Source organism: Leucopleurus acutus (assembly GCF_964270905.1).
Source record: "Leucopleurus acutus genome assembly, chromosome: 1".
NCBI classification, from domain to species: Eukaryota; Metazoa; Chordata; class Mammalia; order Artiodactyla; family Delphinidae; genus Leucopleurus; species Leucopleurus acutus.
Genome location: NC_139142.1, coordinates 14797557 through 14822208, shown reverse-complemented (window position 1 = coordinate 14822208; position 24652 = coordinate 14797557). Strand labels below are relative to the sequence as shown.

Sequence of the window (24652 nt, the reverse complement as noted above, 5' to 3'; positions counted from 1 at the left end):
TCTGCAGTCAACCACATATATAATAACGTAAATAAACTCATAAATGGCTTAATTTGTGTGTGTGTGTGTGTATATGTGAACTATTTCTGTTGTTATACATCCCAATCAATATGGGTTATGTAATTGGTAGTGCCTTTGCATATTCCTACTCGTAAAAATCCTAGAAATAAAATTTGAAACCTTTTTTTAAAGAGTATTTTGTTAAACTACATTTGGAAAAACTTTAATTTACAACACGAGATTTATATAGGTGACTATCTGAAACAAAAATTCCTAAAATGGAGCATTTAAAATATTTAGCATTTATCTAAATTATTAAACATTGCCATATGCCACGCATTCTGCTAAAAAACAGATACTCATTAAATTCTGTATGTTATACAACTATGACAATTTTAGGGAATGTATTTTATTGAATGCTGGGAAAATTACATTAAAACTGGGAGTTCCCTGGTGGTCTAGTGGTTAGGATTCCAGGCTTTCACTGCTGTGGCCTGGGTTCAATCCCTGGTTGGGGAATTGAGATCCCGCAAGCCATGGGGCGAGGCCAAAAAAAAAGTGGGGGCAGGAGGGGTGGGATAGGGAGGGTGGGAGGGAGGGAGACGCAACAGGGAAGACATATGGGAACATATGTTTATGTATGACTGATTCACTTTGTTATAAAGCAGAAACTAACACACCATTGTAAAGCAATTATACCCCAATAAAGATGTTAAAAAAAAAAAAAAAAGTGGGGGCAAATACTGTTATTAAAAAAAAAAAAATCCTCATTAACGTAACTATTTTCCAAAATTTCAGTTACTATTTATATCAAGCTTATCTGACAAAACCAGGACAAATGACTAAAAAAAATTTGTATAATATTTAAATTACTTTACAAATTAAAGAATTTATCACTTACTGTACTATCATCTGAATTACATTAGAAGTATTGCAAAGTCTAAACTCACAGCATTCATCTTTAGGTGTGAAATAAAGTAGTGGAAATCATTTTGAGAATAACGTTTGTTTTTCACAATGCTTTTGAACTCATCTGTTGAATTACTTGTTTCTCCAAAATAGCTATACTAAGTCAAATGAAACTTTTATCAAATAGTAAGCTATTTAGAGTCTTACCTCTAACATCCCAATCAATATGGGTTATGTAACTGGTAGCGCCTTTGCATGTTCCTACTCGTTTACTACTCATTACGTTGTATATATCTATAAAGCTATCATGTGATGCTACAGCAAGATATTTCCCAGAACCTGTAATAGAAACATATTTGCTTGAAATTTTCTACCCTTAGAAATATTTTTTACACTCTACAACTAGGGTCAATTTTCTTAATTTTTTTTTGGAGGAACTCTTAGATGTTTCCTAAGTTATAACAAGACATATGAGTCAAACGACAAATGGTAACATTTTCATGTATATTATAATTAACACAATTAAATAAAATTTTAATGTAGTGAGGTAGTTCAGTGGAAAGAAAATATCAAAAATTATATACAAAGTAATTTTCATATTCTTTGCATGTAACCAGAAAAAAAAAGAAAATCTCTAAATTTACAAAAAATATAAGTAAGCCAACATAAGTAAATTTTGCCTTAACATTAGTAATCCTGTATTATAGTAGGTTTTGTCATTGGTAATGAATATATGGAAATTGAAGAAGCAAAATTCATGTAATTTCAAAAGCATTAAGAATATAATGAAAACAGTTATCCAATCTGTCTTACATTATAAATGAGGAAAATGAAGCTCAAAGAAATGCCTTGGCCCAAGTCACACAGAAAATTTAGGGACAGAATTGGCACTAAGCCAGATATGTTGCCACTGATCTAATATAGGGCTTTTACCTCTCATTATACTGCCTCTTCTAGTAAAAAACTAAAATTCTGAGATAAAATAACAGTTAATAAAAATCACACATTGATACATTCACTGCCATACTCAAGTTAATAATCAAGTATGATTTCAATGAAATCTTACCTGGTGAAAATCGAATATCTGAAATAATGTCTTTTCTGTGGTGAAAAGATACAAGATCCTCCAGAGTATCTGCATTTGCCATTAAGAAACTTCCATCATTGAGACCTACAGCTAAAGCTTTACCATCAGGAGAAAAACAGCAACATCTCCCACCTAAAAGAGAAAGAGAGCATGTATCAGGTAATTTTCTTTTATTAAAAAAAAAAGTATATGCTTAAGGAAACTTTAATTTCAAAGAGGATTCCTATATTTATTATGGTTTCTAATCAATATTAGAAAGAAATAAAGATGCAGATAATAAAGTTTTCTATTGAGATCAATGGTATGGCATTCCAAGCGTGAGTTAATACAAACCATTTCCTTTTCTGAATGTAACAAAAGTGAGTACTGATATTTACCTTAAAAGGAATTAAGCTGATGAAAAGAATGAGAGATGACTAACATAAAAAGTCAATGATATATGTGGAAAAGTTGTTGTTCGGGGAGTTTGCTACCTTAGTAGTTTCTATCCAACAAAACAGAAATTTAAGAAATAAGGTCATCTTTATAAAAATGTTTTCAAATTAAAAAAAAATCTGACAATAGGCAATTATCAGTTTAAGCTCGGAAGATTTATACATATTTCAAAACTATACATGAAGAAATAGTGATGTTAATATTATTAATTAAAAAAAAATAAGGGTGAATGCTGTATTGGCAAACACAAAAAATGGGCTTAACTTGATGGCAAGGGATGTAGCAGGCATATTCAAAGCCCTAAGGCTTTTGAAGTCTTGCATAAAGTTTGGAGTGGGAGGGATAGGGTACACCTGTTATAGAATGTAAAGTTATAGAATGAACTGAGAATAAGCAGTCATGTAATTATCAAGCATACATTAGAAATCTAGGATGTGATTTCTGATACTTAAGAGTCAAGAGATGATGGTGACCTGAAGCAGGGTAGCAGCAGTGGAGGTAGTGAGAAATGGTAGGATTTGTATATATTTTGAAGAAAGAGATGGCAGGACCTTGACCAACTGGGAGTAAAGTAGGAAAAAGAGAAAAGTAGAGGCTATTTTTTCGTTTGATTGATGATGTCATTTGCTGAGATGGGAAAAACTAGGGGAGGTACAAGTGTTTGGTTTTGTACCTGTTATGAATGCCTGTGAGAAGTTCAAATGAAGACATCAAGGAGCCAGTTTGATACATTAATACTTCTCTGGAGTTCAAGGGAAAAGATATATACAGGCTAGAGATATACATAAGGGAGGTAATAGCACACAGATAGCAGTTATAGCCATGAAACTGGAGAAGGCCTGATATTAATTTATTGCCTCTCAGCTCCAAATCCACCCTCCTTGTTCCTGCTATATGATTACTGGAGCAGGACCCTATGGACATTTTTCCATTGCCAGTTGACTTGGTTTTGGCCAGTAGAGGATGCTGGAGGGTTCCTGCAAGGCCAAAGAAGAAGGAAGGGACTTTTCTTCCTTCTGCTGTGCTGTAACCAGTGGATCAATTAGCGGACAGGAACTGGGGGAACAGGGGGGTTTCTCTGCCATCATAGCAGATCTCCTAGATCAGCCCTCCGGCAAGTTTCTTTTCCACTGGCAGGTTGTATGTTCCTGAGGCACCTACGCCCTCTCCAAAGAGATCTGAATCTCAGCCTGGGGGAAGAGGGGAGGGTCCACCCTGTAAGTTCATTCCTTGATCACCATCCACTAGCCCTATGGGTAGTAGCTGCTTTCTGCATCTGCTACTTCTATACCCCTTAGAATCCTCTTTCACACCTTTTAGTAGTTAAATCACTGTTCATTAGCTAACACTCCATATTAAATTTTCCCTGTTCAAATTACTGGGGTGGTTTCTGTCTCTGATTGATACAGAACTGGTACTGAAGTGGTCACAGGAGACAGACCATTAAAGATGGGGTTTGCAGAACTGGTTTAGTCATGCCTTTCTTTGGGCTTGAGCATAGTGCTGAGCCCTTGCCAATGGGAAATGGATGCTAGCAATCCAAGGTATGCACTGGCATAACAATTAACGAAGCTATCTCCTGTGGTTGACTGTGAAGTATCCACTGAAGCTGAGTGCCCTGGGAGTCCAAGTGGCTGCTACCCTTGACCATTACAACAATAATGGTGACCACAAGTTCTGTGTTTGTACAAAAGATTACACTGAATACACAGAGCATTTACATAAAGAAGTAACAAGCGCAGGTTCTTTTAAACTCTCAGCACGAGTCATGGTCTGAGTAGAGAACTTCCAAGACAAACCTAGAAGAATTTCTGACAGGGCTGATATTGCTGAATATTTACAATGTCAATTGAATTCACACACTCACCAAGTTTTCTTGTGTGAAAGTTAGGCCGCTGATTGGGAAGAGAACCCTTAACCGTGGAGTGGGAGCATCTGGCTGGACTCAGACAAAACTGAGAATCTTGAACTTCTGAGTTATTTGGAGTTTCACTGGCCAATGCAAATAGCTTCCTCTCCAGTGTCTGAGAAGACACACCTTCTGAAACAGATGCCTTGCAGAGGATGCTTAACCTTCTGAAGAACCATCACAATCATTCCTTTGCTGTCACTAGACCCCTAACTCGGATCAAATCTCAGCATGCCCTAAGGCAGAGGTTGGCAAACTTCTTAAAGGACCAGAGAGTAAATATTTTCAGCTTTGCAGACTACTCAACTCTGCTACTGTAGTGCAATAGCAGACCTAGACAACACATGAAAGAATGAGCATGGCTGTGTTCTGATAAAACCTGATTTATAAAATCAGGAGGTGGGCTGGAGTTGATGTATGGGCTGACCTCTGATATACGGGAAGAAATCCAAAACCCTAGGGAGGTAAGAATGTTGGAGGAGATTTTTCACATGCAAACTGCATACCCTCCCATCAATTACATCCCTTGAAAAAGTCTAGAAAATAGTCCCTTCATGAAAGCACTGAGAAATACATTAATTAAGGGCAGCACCTGCATCACTGAAAAGCTCTGTGACTGTCCTCCCATAAAGGTCAGGAATGGGAAATGGCACCATTAATATGGGCTCCCTGATTCAAAAGATAATCCTGGAGAAGCAGAGGTCAAGCAGCAGCACTTAACCAACAAAAATAAGGTAGATTATTTTATCAAAAAGGGCAGCAGGGATGTACTAATAACCAGAATGTGCTGGCCTGTGGAGATTTCTGTTGGTGGCTAATTAATCACGGTGTCTCCAGGAACAAAATAAGTAACTTACTAGATTAGTGTTTGATCTATAAGTAGGAAAAACTCCAGACCTGGTGGCTAAAACACCTGACTTAAACCACCACAATGGAGAGTCACAGTTTCTCAACCAGTTTTCAGACCTAAGCCAATTCATATACTCAGAGCCCCCTGATTGAAGGAGGGCCAAGTTCCAATGAGGAAGAACCCTGTAGCACTGTCACAAGTGTATAACATAAATCTTTCTCCAAGGATCTGTGGCCGCTTAGTAGAATGACTGTGAACTGAAGGAAAGGAAAGAGCCAAACTTTCAGGAATTACTGGACATGGGCTCTGAACTGACACTAGTTCTTAAGAACACTAAAAGCTGCTGTTGTACAAGCAGTAAAAGTGGGGCCTTATGGTGATCATGTGATAGATGGAACCTAAGTCCAATTTTGAATCATAGTGGACCCAGGTGGTCTGTGGACCCCACCCAATTCCTGAAGTTGAATAGATATACCTGGCAACCTGTAGAATGCTCTACGGCTGGCTCTGTGATCCATGGGGTAAGGGTCATTACAACAGGAAGAAGTAAGTACAAACCCCTGGAAATTCCTCTCTACTAAGACAACCAGAAACAAAACCATAAGCCTGAGAATTGCAAAAATCAGTGACATTACCAAGGACGTGAAATATGCAGGGGTAAGAATACCTATCACATCATCTTTGCTTGTTTGGTCTGTACTGAAATAAGATGGATTTTAGCTAATAACTCTGGATAATAAATTTAATCAGGTTATGATTCCAATTGAAGCTACTCTTCCAGATCTTTACTAGAACAAATTAACACAGTCCCTAGCATTTCGCTGCAGTTATTGCCCTGGTTAATGCTTTTATCTCCATACCAATTTGTAAAGACCACCAGAAGCAGTTTGCTTTTACCTGGCTTGTATCTGTGGACACCTTCAAATCCTTGCCTCAGGGCTATTTCAACTCTCCTGTTCTTTGCCATAATACAGTCCACAGAGATCCTGATCATCTTGACATTCCATAAAACATCTCAATGGTCCACTACATTGATGACATTATGCTGAATGGATCTGGGGAGCAGGAAGCAACAAGCATAATACTTTAGATGCCTTAGTAAGACAGAAGTGAATCAAGAGAGTGGCAGATAATTTCCACAAAAATTCAGGAACCCTGCCACCTCAGTGAAGTTTCTGTGGATCCAATGATCTGGAATATGTCAAGACATTCCCTCCAACTGAAAGACAAGTTGCTACACCTCCCATCACCTACCACGAACAAAAGGAGCAGAATGCTTGGTAGGCCTTTTGGAAAGCAACACATACCACATTTGAGTGAGCTGCTCTCTCCATCTATCAAGCCACTTATAAGCTTCCAGTGGGGACCAGAACAAGAGAAGGCAAGCTGATCTTCCACTTTGGTCTCATGATCAAGCAGATTCAATGATACTCCAAGTGTCTATAGTAAATAGGGATGCTGTATGGAACCTCTGGAAAGCTACCAAAGAAGCATACTTTGGACTGGGAGAAATTCCATGCCCTCCTTTACAGATAACTATTTTCCTTTTGAGAAGTAGTTTCTGGATTGCTACTAGGTCTTATTAGACAGTAAGTAAATGCCTAACTATGGGATATCAGGTGACTGTATGTCCTGAGCTTTCTTTCATGAACTGAAAGCTACATGACCAACCTAGCCACTGACTGGGTGTACACAACAGCAATCTGTCATCAACTGGACACAGAATAGAAAAGACCAGGCTTAGAGAGATCTGGAAGTTACAAGTAATTTATATGAACAACAGGTGGCTCAGAATCTTTCAGCAATAAATCCTATAGTGCAAGGCCTCTTCTCTCTCTCAGTCTACAACTATGGCCTCATAGGTGTTCATTATGATCAGCTGACTGAGGAAGAAAAAATCCGAGCCAGACTTACAGATGTTCCAACACAATATGTTGGTACCTGCCTGAAAGCATCATAGCCCCACTCAGGGGTGACCCTGAAGGACAGCAGTAAAAGTAAAACTTCCCAGTGGGCAGCCCTTCAAACAGTACATCTGGTTTACCACTTTTGTAGTGAGAGACAACTAGATAGACAGATTTACACTGATTCATTAGCCACTGTTAACTATTTGAATGAACACTCAGGGATGGAAGAAACAGGATTGGAAGATCAGAGACAAGGAAATCTAGAAAACAGATTTGTGCGTAAAACTCTCAGAAAGGGCATAGGCTGTGAAGATTTTTGTGGCCTAGGGAAAGCCCAATAAGGGCATCCACTGCAGAGGAGGCTCTCAATAATGAGATGGTCAAAATAATATGCTCTATGGACATCAGGCAGCCTCTTTTCCTAGCCAGCTAGCACTTGCTTAGTGAGCCAAAGGTGGCAAGGACAGAGTCTATGCTCGGGTTAAAAAAACATGGACTTTTCTTTACAGAGGCTGATCTTGCTACCACTACTGCTGAGTGTCCAACCTGCTAACAGTAGAGACCAACTGAACCTCTGATATGGCACCATTCCCCAGGGAAACTAGCCAGACACCTGGTGGCATGCTGATTACACTGGACCTCTTCCATTATGGAGAGGACAAAGAGTCATCCTCACTGGAATACACATGAACTTTGGATTCACCTTCCCTATTCACAGTGCTTCTGCTAGCACCACCACCTGTGGACACACAGGATACCTTATCCACCATCACTGAATTCCGTGTTTCTGATAAAGGAACTCATTTCAGAGCGAAGGATGTGCAGCATTCAGCTCATACCCATGGAATTAATTAATTTTATCACATACCCTCATCACCCACCGAGGGCTACTAACAGAATGATGGAATGGCTTACTGAAAACTAATTTATAGCACCTTTTGGGAAACAGTATCTTGAAAGGCCAGAGTTTTGTCTTATAGGATGTGGTATATGCTTCACAGCATAGACCATTATATGGTGCTGTCTACCTCACAGGCAGAATACATGGGTCTGGAAATCAAGAGGTGGAGGTGGGAATGGTTCTTCTCACTATTATATCTAATCATATCAAGTATTTTTGCTGTAAGCTTCTTTGCCATAGACATTTTGCCGCAAACATCTTTGGTACATAACTAATTGACTGTGAGGCAATTCTGCTGTAGAAGATAAAATAACTGGTTGACAGTTTGGTTTGACATATACAATACAAAAAAATATGTATGATGATGATTTCTTATTTTGAAACACACTACATTGGAGGAGAAAGAGGCTGAGGGCCTAGAAGGCACAGAGTTGAACCCACAATTCCTATGGAACTTTATAATGTCTATCAACAGGTGTGTGACAATCCATGCTCATGGATTAGTAAAATATCTACACTACCTTAAGCAATCTAGAGATTCGATGTAATCCCTATCAAAATTCCACTGGCAGTTTTCAGATACAGAACTAATAATCTTACAATTTGTATGGCACTACAAAATACCCCGAGTAGACAAAGCAATCTTGAGAAAGAAGAACAAAACTGGAGGCGTCACACTCCCTGATTTCAAACTATAGTACAAAGCCATAGTAATCAAAACAGCATGATACTGGCATAAAAACAGATGCACAGATCACTGGAACAGAATAGAGAGCCCAGAAATAAACCCATGTGCACATGGTCAATTAACTTACAAAAGAAGTCAAGAATGTACAATGGGGAAAGGAGAGCTTCTTCGATAAACTGTGTTGGGAAACTAGAACAGCCACATGCAAAAGAATGAAACTGGACCACTATCTTATACCACACACAAAAATTAACTCAATACGGACTGAAGACTTGAATATAAGATATGAAACCACAGAACTCCTAGAGGAAAACTTAGGTGTTAAGCTCCTTGACATAGATCTTGGCAATGATTTTTTGACTGACAGCAAAAGCAAGAACAACAAAAACAAAAATAAACAAGTGGGACTACATCAAACTATAAAGCTTCTGCACAGGAAAGAAAACCATCAACAAAATGAAAAGGCAACCTACTGAACTGGAAAAATAATTGCAAATTATATATCAGGTAAGGGACTAATATCCAAAATAAATAAAGAACTCATAAAACTCAACAGCAAAAAAACCACATTGATTTAAAAATGAGCAAAAGATCCGAACTGACATTTTTTCAAAGAAGACATACAAATGGCCAAAAGGTACATGAACTGATACAGAGAACAGATTAGTGGTTGCAAGAGTAGTGGGGGGTGGGGGTCGAGGAAAAAATTCAGGTTTGATTATAGTTAAAAGTTAAAGCCATAAATAAGAGTTTTTAACAGGAATTTTCCAATATGTCATTATACAGAAAAGTGCAAAGGCTAGCAAATATTTGGAAAATACTGACTTTATACACATTAAGAATTCAGACATTAATTCATGTTGCATATTTATACTTTGGTTATTCTATAACTAGTTACCATAAAATTGGATAATTTGGCAAAATTTTCATAGGATAGTTTATATTAACTATAACGACTTAGGGCTTCCCTGGTGGTGCAATGGTTAAGAATCCGCCTGCCAATGCAGGGGACATGGGTTCAAGCCCTGGTCCGGGAAGATCCCACATGCCGCTGCTGTGGAGCAACTAAGCCCGTACGCCACAGCTACTGAGCCTGCACTCTAGAGCCTGCGTGCTGCAACTACTGAAGCCCGTGCACCTTGAGCCCATGCTCTGCAACAAGAGAAGCTACCACAATGAGAAGCCTGAGCACCACAATGAAGAGTAGCCCCCACTCGCTGCAACTAGAGAAAGCCCGCATGTACCAACAAAGATCCAACACAGCGAAAAATAAAAATAAAATAAAAAAATGTCTTAGTTATAAAATGTTAAGCCTCAGGACCATAATCCTTGCATGTTCATTTTCTGAAGAAAACAGTATTTACTTAATGAATGTTTGAAAGAGATAACTGTGTTTTATAATATTTAAACCACTATGACTTCAGTATTTTGTTATAATTACGTCAACCAGCATGTCCCTTTAAGGTTATGAACCATACATGTCCCTTTAAGGTTATGAAAATCCACTTGTCTTCCTCTTGAATTAATGATGATGAAGGAAAAATGAAGTGAGTATAGAAGAATATTTAAAAACAAAAATACAGAATCATGACTTTTCTCTACAACCTAATATAAAGATCTACTCCTAGAAGGAGCCAGTAATACTGGTAGACATTTTTTCTGGTCTGATATAAGATATAAGTCCAAAGATTCAGGAAACACAACAAATCCTAAATAGAATAAATAAATAATAAACCACATACATGCACAATGTTATTAAACCTCAGAACTGCAGAACGATGTAAAAGAGAACAATGGAAACCATAGGAATAATAACTCTGAATCAAGAACTCTAGAAGCAGTTAAATTAGCATTCAAGAATGAGAGTAAAAAATGAAAACATGTTCAGACTAGTAGTATACCAAGGGCAGGGCAGTGGAAACAGTTCCCCCGAGGGGCAATATATTGCCAATCAAAAATTTTAAAACAATAAAACTGAATAAAATTTCTTTTGCTTTTAAAGAATTGCAATGTCAGTGATAAAATATTTCTCCTGCCAAAATAGACCACTCCCACTGTCCTAGTCTTATATGCCACTGGTTCATCCAGAGGAAGATGAGAGAATTTCCAACAAGTCCTTATTATGGATATTCTAAAACTGTATTTTAGAAGAAAATGACAAAAGAAAAAGTTTGAGATACAAGAAGAAAAGGTGAACAAAGAAATGCATAAGCATAGATAAATCTAAGTAAACACTGCATGAAACAATAATAATGTCCAATTGAAGGGAGGTTAAAAAAACAAACAGAGATCCTCAAAAAGTTACACTCCTGGGTATTTATCGGAAGAAAACAAAAACACTAAGTCAAAAGGTATATCAACCCTCATGTTCACTGCAGCATTATTTACAATAGCCAAGATATGGAAACAACCCACGTGTCCACGAATGCATGAATGGATAAAGAAAATGTGGTATAGATATGTCTGTATGTATATACATATATATGCATACATACACACTGTAAGATTACTCAGCCATAAAAAAGAATAAACTCTTGCCATTTGCAACAACATGGATGGGCACTGAGGGCATTATGCTAAGTGAAATAAATCAAACAGAGAAAGACAAATACTATATCCCACTTATATACAGAATCTAAAAAAATAAGCTCAAAGATATAGAGAACAGACTGGTGGTTGCCAGTGGGGGGTGGGCAAAATGGGTGAAGGGGGTCAAGAGGTACAAATTTCCAGCTATAAAGTAAAGAAGTCATAGACATGTAATGTACAGCATGGTGACTTCAGTTAGTAATACAGTATTGCATAGCTGGAAGCCGCTGAGAGAGTAGATCTTAAAAGTTCTTCTCGGGCTTCCCTGGTGGCACAGTGGTTGAGGGTCCGCCTGCCGATGCAGGGGACATGGGTTCGTGGCCCGGTCCGGGAGGATCCCACATGCCGCAGAGCAGCTGGGCCCGTGAGCCATGGCCGCTGGGCCTACGCGTCCGGAGCCTGTGCTCCGCAGCGGGAGAGGCCACGGCAGTGAGAGGCCCGTGTACTGCCAAAAAAAAAAAAAAAGTTCTTCTCACAATAAAAAAAATTTGTAAGTATGTGTAGTCATGTTATTATGGTGATCATTTCACAGTATTTACAAATATTGGATCAATATGTTGTGCACCTGAAACTAATGTAAAGTTCTATGTCAATTATATTTCAATTTAAAAAAGGAAAGAAAATCTGATAGGTAATAAAAACAAGTGTGTTCCAAATCTGACTGGTCAGGACTTCCAATGGACTTGGGAAGGAAAGAATCTTTTGACACAGTGGTTTTCTGTGCACAAAGAGGTGTGACTGTGGTTTTGAAATCTTACTATAACCCTTCACACCGAAAGTTCATGTACACAACCACTGGTAATTCTCCCTAGTTTTTCAGAAAAAAACAAAGGAATACAACACACACACACACACACACACCAGAGAATGAAAATGCTGAACATCAATAACTCAAAAAAAAAAAAAGAAAAAAAAGGGAAGGACAGTGACTAGAGCTCTAGAGTTCCAGAGATTGTGATTAACTTCAGATTTTTAGTTAAGCATATATGTTAAATATTTAATAACAGCACTAGAAAAAGAGAATAGACTTCTATTGACTTAAAAGTCAATATAAGGAAGCAAAAATAAATCAACTGATTGAATTATAACATGTTACCTAACTTCAGCTTGGTCTTTACATTGCTAGCAATTCTTACTTTCATCTGCTTAAGCTATCACATTTCTTTCAGTCACAATTCCCAACTTTTTCAGCCAGAGCTCCTCCTACAATATCCTCATGCTATAAAATAATATTCCCTACCACTTTACTAAGAAATTTGAAGCGGGTGGGATAGGGAGGGTGGGAGGGAGGGAGACGCAAGAGGGAAGACATATGGGAACATGTGTTTATGTATGACTGATTCACTTTGTTATAAAGCAGAAACTAACACACCATTGTAAAGCAATTATACCCCAATAAAGATGTTAAAAAAAAAAAAAAAAGAAATTCGAAGCTATTGTATATCCTCATCTGGCCTAAGTTAATAGTAACAGTCTTCCTCCAACAATTGAAGCTCTTGTCGCTCTATATTGATAGGGTAGCCTCATTTACCTCCTACAAATGTGTTCAGTTCTGTTTCATCCCAAAATATCCTCCTCTCAACTCTGCTACCCCTTTTTAAGTTAAGCCCTTCCTGATTTCTGATTCTGAATTATATATAATCCATAGTCATAAAGGGTAGAAAACTTAGCTTCTGTTTTCATCCTATATTCTTTTTTCCAAAATGATATTAAAAACTGACTCAGCGTAGGCATGATCATAGTAGGTCCCATAAAGCAAAGACCGGGTGTAATTAATTTTCTTCATATACCATCATGAGCAAGTAGACACAGAATAAATATTTTAAGTCTTTTTTATATATTTACTATTGCTTTCTTACATTTGTGAGGGTTAAATAATTGTGACAATTTGATCTATGCTCAAGTCTGAGAGGCACTTACCTTTTTTAAGTTTCCGGACAGCCAACATACAATGACTAGGAGAGAGATCCCATATTCTTAAGGTCTTATCATCACTTACAGTAGCACAGATGGGCAGATAAGGATGTGTAGCCAAACCCCACACCTCTCCTTCCATGTGTCCCTGTAAATAAAACATAGTTAAGATCAATTTAACCTAAAGATACTTGTATTTAGAAGAAAACTGAAGACAACATTCAATAATATATAATAATGATAGGATAATGAATAATAGATAAATCTAATAAAACTTTTCTCTTTATCTTTGGAATACACCTTAAAATAACTTCGTAACAGTTTTATCTCCACAGTTACAATATAATCAAGTTGCTGCTGAAAATTAGCTTCAAAATCCTACAACATTTAATGTAGAGAAAATAGGAATTGGCTGCCCTGGAATGCTAATAATTGTCATACAGGAGGGACTTCCTGCATGACAAAGCAAGGGAGTACTGCAGACCTATGCACCAGTGAAACTGGTAGAAATTATTAAAAAAAAAATTAAGTCTCTGGAAATGGTTTCGAGGAAACAGAACAAATGAAGAAACATTTACTCAAGAAAATCTGCTAAAATTCAGTAAGAACAGTGAGTTTTTACTGTATTTGAACCGAGACACCCCTTTTCTCCCTCTTCCCCACTCACTGACATGAAAACTCCATACCAGATTGATGTAACCAAGAACAAGGGTTGTCTCTCTCCCCAGACACTAGGGGAGCTTTCTTCCCAGAAGGGGCAGGGGTCAGCATTTCTCATCCTCCCCCAGCTACCTGCTATTGAGGCTAAATTCTTGGTGATTGCTGCTGAGAGGTGGGAGCTCCCTCCTCCTGTCCACCCCCTATTCTGAGATGGAGGCTCTATCTTAGGTGCAGTGGCCAGTAAGAATACTGGGGCCTCAATGTCAACTCAAGAAGCCCTGAGGCTACCTGCTCCCTCCCCACCAACTGAGCACTGAGATCTAAAGCAACGGACACTCAGAAAAAGGAAGCATTCCACTGTTTTCACCCTCAACTACAGAGCCCTGGATCAGAAATTTTTCCGGGAGAGAGAGAGAAGCAAGCCATAAAACAGCTCCTAGCCTCTTTTCAAAGCAACTGACTTCATTTACTACAACGTGGAAAAGTTGAAGCCTAAAGGTGCTCTTGAAAACAATGGAGGTTGTTATGAAAGTTAATTGGGAGGCAACTGACAGACTCACTGGACATGTCTAAAATGAAGGCCAGCTAGTCTGTCTAGGAAAAACAGGAAAATCTCATAGACAACGGGAAGAGACTGCTTGACTTCAGAACAAATCTCAAACAGTAACCTAGGGAACTGTCCCTTTTAAGAAGCCTGAATTTGATTGGTTTAGCCTGTAAAGGAATTTATTCTCCAGGAAAATGCTGGAAACAATAGAGTAATCAGTGAGCAATTAATGAGTTTAACAGCTGGATGTGGTTAGGGAAAGAGGCCATCAAAGAGGACAGAATACTTCCTAAATCATTTTATGGAGCCAATATTATCCTGATACCAAAACCAGACACATCACAAAAAACTACAGACCAATATCCCTTATAAACATGGATGCTAAAATCCTCAACAAAATACTAGCAAACTTATTCCAACAACATATAAAAAGAATTATATACCATGACCTAGTGGGATTAGTCCCAGGAATGAAAGGTTGGTTTAAAATCCCAAAATCAATTAATGCAATATACTAATTGCTTTTGACAAATGACACAATCTTTTTTTTTTTTAGCATCTTTACTGGAGTATAATTGCTTTAGGTTGTTGTGTTAGTTGCTGCTGTATAACAAAGTGAATCAGCTATACATATACATATATCCCCATATCTCCTCCCTCTTGCGTCTCCCTCCCACCTTCCTCATCCCAGCCCTCTAGGTGGACACAAAGCACCGAGCTGATCTCCCTGCGCTATGCGGCTGCTTCCCACTAGCTATCTATTTTATATTTGGTAGTGTATACACGTCCACGCCACTCTCTCACTTCGTACCAGCTTACCCTTCCCCGTCCCTGTGTCCTCAAGTCCATTCTCTATGTCTGCCTCTTTATTCCTGTCCTGTCTCTAGGTTCTTCAAAACCATTTTTTTTTTAGATTCCATATATATGTGACACAATCTTTTATGATAAAAATAAGCAACAAACTAGGAATAAAAGAGTAATTCCTCAACCTGATAAAGGGCAAAGATGAAAAATCCACAGTTACCATTATACTTAATGGTAAAAGACTGGATGCTTCCTCCCTAAAATCAGAAACAAGACAAGGATCTTTACTCTCATTACTTCTGTTCAACATAGTACTGGCAGTTCCAGGCAGCATAATTAGGTAAGAAAAGGAAATAACAGGCATCCAGATTGGAAAGGGAGAAGTAAAACTATCTCTATTTGCAGATGACATAATCTCTTACCGTATACAGAAAACCCTAAAAAATTCACCAAAAAACTATTAGAAGTAATATGAGGTAAGTTATTTTAACAAAATAACTACAAGACATGTACACTGAAAACTATAGAACATTGTTGAAAAAAGTTAAGGAAGATCTAAATAAATGGAGAGATCCACGTTCATGGATCAGAAGATTTAATATTGTTAAGAGGCGCTAGTCCCCAAACTGATCCACAGAATACTGCTGCTACAAACATTGTTGTACGTGGTTTTTTTTGGTATATACATGAATGCACTTCTACTGTGTACATACATTCCCGCACTTTTAATTACTATAGTTTTATATTATCTTTATTTCTAGCACAGAGAGTTTCTCAAAAATTTCTTGACTATTTTTGAATAGTTTCTCTTCTAGATGATTAAACAAAATCTTTCCAGAATTTGTGAAAAATCTCATTAGGATATGGATTATGATCATACAGAATTTATTTACAGCTTTTATGCGTTTAGTACAATTTTATAGTTTTCTTAATACACGTCTTGCATATTTTTAGCCATCTTTATTTCTGTTTACTATATAGTTTTCTTTGTGAGTACCATTTTGTGTCATATGTGTTAGCTGATCATTGCGATATGTAGAAATACTACTGACTTTTACATGTTGACTTTGCATATATGCAATTTGTAGGACTCTTTAATTAGCTCTAATAATTTTTCAGTTTATTCTCTTGAATATTCAAGGCATAGGGTTATAATATCCGCAAATACTGATATCCATCCAGCGTCATCCATTTGCTTCCAACATGTACACCTTTAATTGTTTTCTGTTTTGTTTTGTTTTACTGGACTGGCTAAGACCTCACATACAATGTTGGACAGTAATGGTGAGACCTGGTATCCTGTCTTGTTCCTGACATTTAGGAGAGAGTAGATATGTGAAATCTTAAACTTTATAATAAATATTAAAAAAATAATGTCATTTATGACTTCTAAAAATCTCTTCTTACAATTATGAAATTGTATTTTTGAATAGGTCCATCTATGGATTCATCTGTAAAAGTGTATTTGTGTTTATATTTTCCAAGAGACCATAAATACGTTAAACACCATGACTCTAACATCTTTTTACTTTAAAGGAACATCATGTGACTGAAATTAAAGAGTAAGACATGAAAGTTTGACAGTTAATTTAATAAAATGTTTTTTTATTTGCTTACAAATTCTCCTTGTTACATCAGGATATTATGTTAACCTTAAAGCATGTGCAATGTTCTCATCTACATGTGCTCTTTGGTGTCTTAACAGGAGTGAAGTGGGGGGTTGGAGAAGAAATCAGTCTGTATTAAGAAAGAACATAATTCTTTTTCAGGGTAAAAGGCAAACCCAAAATGTGTTACTATACAGAGTTGCATGAGGACAATTTTTCATTAGAGTAAATACTACTTCACCTGCTGTGTTTTATAGTATCAAAAACCATAATATACATAGGAAATGTAAACCTGAAAAATTAATACAGCATTCCTGATGGAAATGTTAAGGATTAGCTAATCCTGCTGTTTTATGTTATATTTCTGCCACACAAAGTGTGTACTTCTGGATTTTCAAAATCACTAACATACTTTCATGGATAAATGTTTTCAGCAGTAAAATTTTAGCGTACATTCATTTTTTACTTTTCTAAGTTAGAAACTTGAGAAAGAATGAACTAAACTGAAGAGTTTCATAGGAAAACAACTGCCTTAGGGTCAACAAATGTACTTCAAAGAAATAAAATTAAATATGAAATAAATGGACTGGATTAAATTAATTACAACTGGCTTTTCTTTCCATTGGTTTCTTGCTTTGCAATAAGAAATTACTGAAAATATTGGCAATTATTCTACATGATAATGTGCATATTATTTACAGATACTACTCATTTAACTATGATTAAATTTATGTTTTGTAAATATTAACATTAACAAATATTTCCCTAAATAATTTAACATTATTTTTCACCACTGCCAACTTCTGGCTCTTATGTATTGAATCAACTGTATACGAAGGGAAAAGAAAGCATATTAACATTTAAAATTACCTGGACCAGAAGTGTTATTGGGCCACTTTTATCCACTTCTAGTATTTCACCATTCTTTGTACCAACTAAAAGATGACCATGTCCTAATGATATGGCACGTATAGATGGGTTATCTTCCAAGAGAAGACCTAAAATGTTAAACGGAGATGTTCTTCTAGGTATGAAGTTACTATAATACAAGGGTGTATATATTGCCAATGATGCTATTTTGACAATGCAAATCATGTTACATGGTTGCTTTCTCCGATATTTTAAGTATTCTAATAAATGTACCACATTTTCCCCAATCATTCAATTTACTAATCTCAAAAGTAAGTACCATTTATATGCTACAATTCCATGATTCTATATTATTCCAGATCCCCTACTACCAGTCTGACAGCTGTTTATTTTCCTTTTACATTTGCTCCTCATCCACCTCCTGACCGTCTTAGAGCATGTACAATATTCTGGTTAGTAATTTTAATTCAATTTGATTTAAGATTAATTCATTTATGTTTACTGTACCCTAGGCAGACTTCAGAGATATACTGGTAAACGTGATAGAGCCAAGCTTCTGCCCTCACAGAGCATACAAAGAGGAAAACAGACCTTGTGTGAGGAGCATATTGAAAATGGAACAAAAGGGAATTCAACCTTTTGTGAGGGGGAGAGGGGATGGGAGTGTAAGGAATCATTCTAGAAGAAACAGTGTTTGAGATCTGAAAAATGAGCATATGGTCAAGAAACTGGAGGAAGCAGGAGGGAGGAGAAAGGGAAAATTCTAGGCAAAAGTGACAGCATACAGGAAGGCCTGGAGGCCAGAGACAGAGTGCTGTAGTGCCTTAACGCACCATGAGAAAGGGTAAAGGAAGAAGGGCCTGCAAGGCTAGAGAGGGAGAGTCAACAAAACACTAAGATGAAACAAAAGGCCAAGTTTGAAAACAATACCCTGACTGGTGGAAAATGTGACACTCACATGGCGATTTTCTTTGAAAAATTAACATTGATAATCTTGTATTTGTTTATATATTACTATGCGTATCACTGAAAATAGATTTTGAAAGGACAGCAATGATTCTGGCATCCAGTTAAGTGGCTTCTCTTACTGAACTCTGATGCGTGTCTAGTAAAGAAGGAAAAATATACCCTACGTGCTCCACCTCAGTGCCCACCATGTCAATAAGCAATTAATCTTTTTTCCTACAAATCTCAAAATCTCAAATCACCTTTAGATCCTGGGGCCAAAGCAGCTCTTTTTATAGCATAGGTCTTGAGACATCTTTCAAAGGAGTCATCCCAAAGAGCTACTACCCCATCTTTCCCTCCAGTTACGAATCCCTACAAAAGTAAAAGTTTTAAGTTAATGAAGATCTAAATATTTAAAAAATAATAACCTTCTTTTATATTGAAAAACTCTGGAGGAAAGAATATTTATAGCCAAAAGTTACAGCTTGTAAAAAAACAGAAATTAGCATAGAATCCATTATGTTTTTTTAAACATCAACATGGAATTTGCAAAAATATTTACCATGACACAAAACATTCTACTTTTAGAATAGGACTTTAAAAACACAGTTTGCAATTTAGAACCATAAAGTAGCTCTACCACTTTCAGCACCTTCTCCTGGAGGCTTCATAATCCCATCCTTTAAAAAGAGAGGATAATAATAATAGCTACGGGACTTCCCTGGTGGCTCAGTGGTTAAGAATCTGCCTGCCAATGCAGGCGACACGGGTTTGAGCCCTGGTCTGGGAAGATCCCACATGCTGCGGAGCAACTAAGCTCATGTGCCACAACTACTGAGCCTGCATGCTGCAACTACTGAAGCCCACGTGCCTAGAGCCTGTGCTCTGCAACAAGAGAAGCAATAAGAAGCCTGTGCACTGCAACGAAGAGTAGCCCCCGCTCGCCACAACTAGAGAAAGCCCACACGCAGCAACGAAGACCCAACACAGCCAAAAATAAACAAATAAAACAAATAAATTTATTAAAAAATAATGACAGCTACCTCACAGGATATGGTGATAACATATAAAGTACCTAAACAATTTTTGACTCAGAATAAAAGATTAATAAATACTAAGTTAAACTTTTCTTTTAATAACAGCAGACCTATTTCACTCTGGGTTCAGGAGTTTGAAAAGAGGAATAAAATACAGTCAGGGAGACTCTAGCTCACATATTATTATTGGGTAGCTCAGCTAAGTAGAAAGGTAGTGTCCCTGTACTTGTGAAAATGTTCTGCACTCCATGATCAAACTATGTCTAACTTAAAATTTATTTAGGTTACTTACTTTTTCCAATGCATGCATACTGAACACTGGTCCATCATGTGCTTTAACTGTCTTTACAAGAAAGATGTCTCTCCAGATACACACGTCTCCTGTGGATGTTCCAGAAAAAGCCATCTCTTCAGTCCATCCATATACTGCACACATCATTGTGTCATTTTTCCCTGGTGTGCCTACGTAGCCTTTTCTTCCAATCAATCCTCCCCCTGGTTCATAAAAAATATTATGAAAGTACCACTCTCAAAACGTATAAAATTCAAAGCAATAAAATTTCTTTTCGGCTGTTTTTCTTGTTTAAAGAGAAAGACATGTAACAGTAAGGAGAGTTAAAAAGAAAAATAAAGGTCTCTCAATCAGTGACTTGGGCAACACCTTGCTTGGCTGCGGCAGGCATACCCATGGCTGCTTTCAGGTCATAGCTTTTTGGATAAACAAAAATATGTATTAAGTCAGTTTAAATCAGTCTTTTGATTAATTTTTTAAAAATTATATTATGACATATTTAATACAAAAAGTAAAAAAAATACAATAAGCTCTTCTATATCCATTATCAATTTACATAAAATTACTAAACAATCAAAACGTATGCCAATCCCATCTCCCTTCTTCACCCGCTACTATTCTGAATGTGATCTTGATTATTCTCACACATTCCCTTATACATATTTTACTACTCATTTTTGAATTCTTAGGTAACACGTCATTATTTTTCATGTTTAAAATTGTCTATAAATACATATCCTGTATGTATTCTTTTGCAACCTGCTTTTTTCACCAACAATTTGTTGTGGAGTTTTATACATGTTGATTTGTACCCCTAGAAAACTCATTTTCCTGACTATATAGCATTCCATTATATAAACACAACATTTTCCTATTAATGGGGACTTAATAAAATTGCTTCCAAGATTTTGCTATTGAAAACAATGCTGCTTTAAACACTGCTGCAAGGGCCTCTTCTATAAAAGTGCAAGAGATTCTCTAGGAATGCCTAGGAATGGTCATAGCGTATTTGCAAAAGGAACAGCATGTAGATGAGAGGTATCATCTCTATGACCAAATTGTCCTCCAAAGTTGATACACCAACATATACTCCCATTAATAGTGAAAGGAGTTCCTGTTGTTTCCTACCTTTCAGAACACTTGGTATTATCAGACTGGGGATGTGAAATATCAACTGAATTTTATTGTGGTTTTAATTTGCATTTCTCCAATTATTCATAAGCTTTATCATCTTTTCCTATTTTTATTGGTCATTCATTATCTCTTGATATCTTTTGCCCATTTTTCCAAATGAACTCATTCACTCATTCATTTATTCAAGAAATATATATAGATACCAGACACTATTTAAGGCAATGGGGGCAGAGCTATGAACAAAACAGACAAGACAACAAAATTCCCTGCTTTCATGGAGCTTCCTGGTGAGAGACAGTCAATAAATATGACAAATAAGTAAAATGTGCGGGATGTTAGATGATGACGGGTGCTATAGAGAAAATGTAAGCATAAAAGGGAGATAAGAAATGAGAGGGGTCCATTTTAAGAAGGGTGGTTAAGAAAGGCCTCATTGAGAAGGTGGTATCTTCATGAAGACCTGAAGGAGGTAGCAAGAGCAAGCCATGCAAAAAGAGCATTCAAGACAGAGGAATCAGCAAACGCAAAGGCCCCAAAGCAGGAACGTGACAAGAATCTTCAAGGAACAACTAGGGAGGCCAGTATGGAGTAGCAAAGAAAGTAAGGGAGGCAGTAATGGGAGATGGGGTCAGAGAGGTCAAAGGCAGCATTACAGACCATTGTAAGGATTTAACTTTTACTCTTTATGAGATGAAAAACATTTGGGTGGTGGAATGACAAGACTTGGCATATTATTTATTACCGGGTTCATTCTGATTTCTGGGTTGAGGGTAATTTGAATAGTGGCAAGGATGAAAAGAGTTAGAAGGCTATTTCAATCACCTGGGCAAATGCTAAGGGTGGCATGGGTCTGGTGATAACATAGAAGATGATGAAAAGTAGTCATATTCCAAATGTATTCAGAAGATTGTCTTTTCTTAACATAGCAGCCAGAGTTGTTAGTGCACTTGGAAGGGCAGTTAAGTCAAGTGGTGAAGGGGAAAAAACAGGTTAGACTTCTCTCAAAAGAAGGAGAAGATAACTCACAAATTTAAAGTGTAAACAACTGTGTGGATGTGTTTTAGTACATAGGTAAGAAGAGAAATTGATTAGCAAATGGAAGGTAGAGCTCAAAGAGTAGTTTTGTTTGGTTTTACTTACTTAAGATGGAGAAATAACACCACATTTATATACTGAAAGGAAAGAGTTGGTAGAGAGGGAAAACTGATAATGCAAGAGAGAAAGGGAAGAAGAGTTGGAATGATGCCCTTGAATAGCTGAGAAATGGGATCTAGTGCACAAGTGGAGGGGACTGGGTTTCACTAGAGCATAGATTATCCATCCAGAGCAGGGTCAGCAAACTATGGGCTGTAGGCCAAATCCTGCCATCACCTGTTTTTGTTCAGTGCCCACTGGAGCACAGCTGCAGTGGCTATGTTGGTTTTCTTCTCTGCTCCCAGAGCCTGCCTCCCTGACTTTTGGCTGCCAACTAGCAGCTGCCTAGGGCCCGAGCTGGTCACCATCCACAAGTTGAGGACTTTGCTGTGGAAACTTCTGGGCACCCAGCAGTGAAATCACAGTCCAGGAGTTGCCTTGCCTCTGGCCATCTGCCGAAGTTGAGAAGGTAGGGTTCTCCAGGAGGAGAAGACACACTAGAATCAGTGTGTCGCTAGGGCAGAGTGAAGCTGACTGTGGTCTCCCCCGAGTCCAACCTGCAAGTCCTGTTCACTGCAGCAGGCTGATCTTGGAGGGAATGTCTCCAGTTAATGGCAACTGGGTGCAAACTGGGTAAGGCAAGGCAGGAGTTCTCTCTCTTGTTCTCTAAGTATCTATATAATATTCTTGATTTTGTCTCTGTGTCTGGAAAGTCTAAAATATTTACTATTTGGCCATTTACAGAGTTTTTCACCTCTGGTTTAGATAATCATTATTGAGTTTTCTGATACACACAGCATAACATGTTTGTATTGTACAAGGTCATACCAGCCATGGAATAGAGTTCAAATTCCTTAGAGATTAATAATTCATAACTTGCAATTCTCAAAGGCTATATCTGGGATAGGAGGTAAGAAGCTCCCTTTTAGCCTTAGTCCTAAGTCATCTTTAACTTAGTTTACATAAAGCTATGCATTTAGAGGGCAGACAGATGGCATTTATTCAGATTAATAAAGTAGTTACTTATTTCCCAGTTGACTACTGAACTCTGGATCAGAACCTCAAAGTGAGGAATGCTGAAATGCACTGAAGTCTTAACATTTATCCTTTTATGGTTCAGTTTCAGGTCTACTTTATGTCAAATCAAAGTTAAAGAAAAAAGTTATTCAATTGCAAATCTTTTCACTTTAAGGCTATTTACTTTCTTTAAGTCTCTTATTTCAGACAAACTTATAGTTGTTTTTTTTTTCAAAACCTCAATAATAGCATTACTTGCTGGGTATTTGCAAGTCCAAGTGACTAAGATACTCAAAAGTTTCGTTTAAATGAATGGGAATGAAAATTACAAATGTGAAGATACTTCTTTTTACTTTGTAAATGTATATACACTATGATCTGATGAGTCTGTGATAAAGTATTAAAACAAGTCTGAAAATCGACTCATGTCCTATGTAGTTTACAATTTGAAAGTTAATTCAACTTGGGAAATATCTTCACTAAGCCTATTCTTTTCTAACCTATGTCTCACTTCTCTCTATAGCTATGTATTTTATCTGAAAGGTTTAAGTGTACTAAGACTTTGTCAAATTGCTGGAATTTATAAGTATGCTATTCGATTTGGAAAAGAGACTTTTTAATTTTAAAATATGAACTTCTACAGTCACTAATTTACTAAATGACTAAAGTAATATAACATTCCATTTCTATATCATTTTATAGCACATAAAGAATTTTGACACAATTTCTCATTTTTAGTTTAGACTAAAACACATGTCTTCAACAGAAGAACGAAGTCTGGACATCACTTGATTAATCTCATAAGTTAAATTCTTTTGTAAATATGAATGCTATATCAATGCAGCCAATAATGATAAAATAAATCTTAACTTTGTTTAAAATGTATCAAGACAACTGTGAATCATTCTTTTAAAAAAATAAACTTTTCACTTTTGAGAATTTTAGATTTTCATAAAAGATGCAAAGATAACACAGAGTGTTCTCATATACTGCTCGCCCACCCAGTTTCCCATAACATTAACATCCTACAATACTACAGACTACTTGTCAAAACTAAAAAATAGACATATTTGATATATTACTATTAACTGAACTCCAAACTTCATTCAGATTTCATCTATTTTTCAACTAATGAAACTTCTGTTCCAGGATCCAATTTAGGATACCACATTGTACTTAACACCAAATCGCTTTTAAAAGTAATAGTTTCTACCAAATGTAAAATAGATAGCTAGTGGGAAGCAGCCGCATAGCACAGGGAGATCAGCTTGGTGCTTTGTGACCACCTAGAGGGGTGGGATAGGGAGGGTGGGAGGAAGACGCAAGAGGGAGGAGATATGGGGATATATGCATATGTATAGCTGATTCACTTTGTTATATAGCAGAAATTAACACACCATTGTAAAGCAATTA

The 24652-nt window shown here is 37.1% G+C and overlaps 1 protein-coding gene across 2 annotated transcripts in view; it reads right to left on the bottom strand.

Moving 5' to 3' along the window:
• EML5 (EMAP like 5) overlaps window positions 1-24652 on the bottom strand; it is a gene marked incomplete at its 5' end in the record, with an annotated part of 161250 nt that overhangs the window by 46130 nt on the left and 90468 nt on the right. For both annotated transcript variants that reach the window (XM_082853619.1, XM_082853620.1), the window contains 6 exons: window positions 1117-1248; window positions 1976-2128; window positions 13196-13337; window positions 17678-17805; window positions 18886-18997; window positions 19955-20157. In XM_082853619.1, coding sequence (XP_082709745.1) covers window positions 1117-1248; window positions 1976-2128; window positions 13196-13337; window positions 17678-17805; window positions 18886-18997; window positions 19955-20157 — 870 coding nt within the window. The remainder of the gene's footprint in view (window positions 1-1116; window positions 1249-1975; window positions 2129-13195; window positions 13338-17677; window positions 17806-18885; window positions 18998-19954; window positions 20158-24652) is intronic.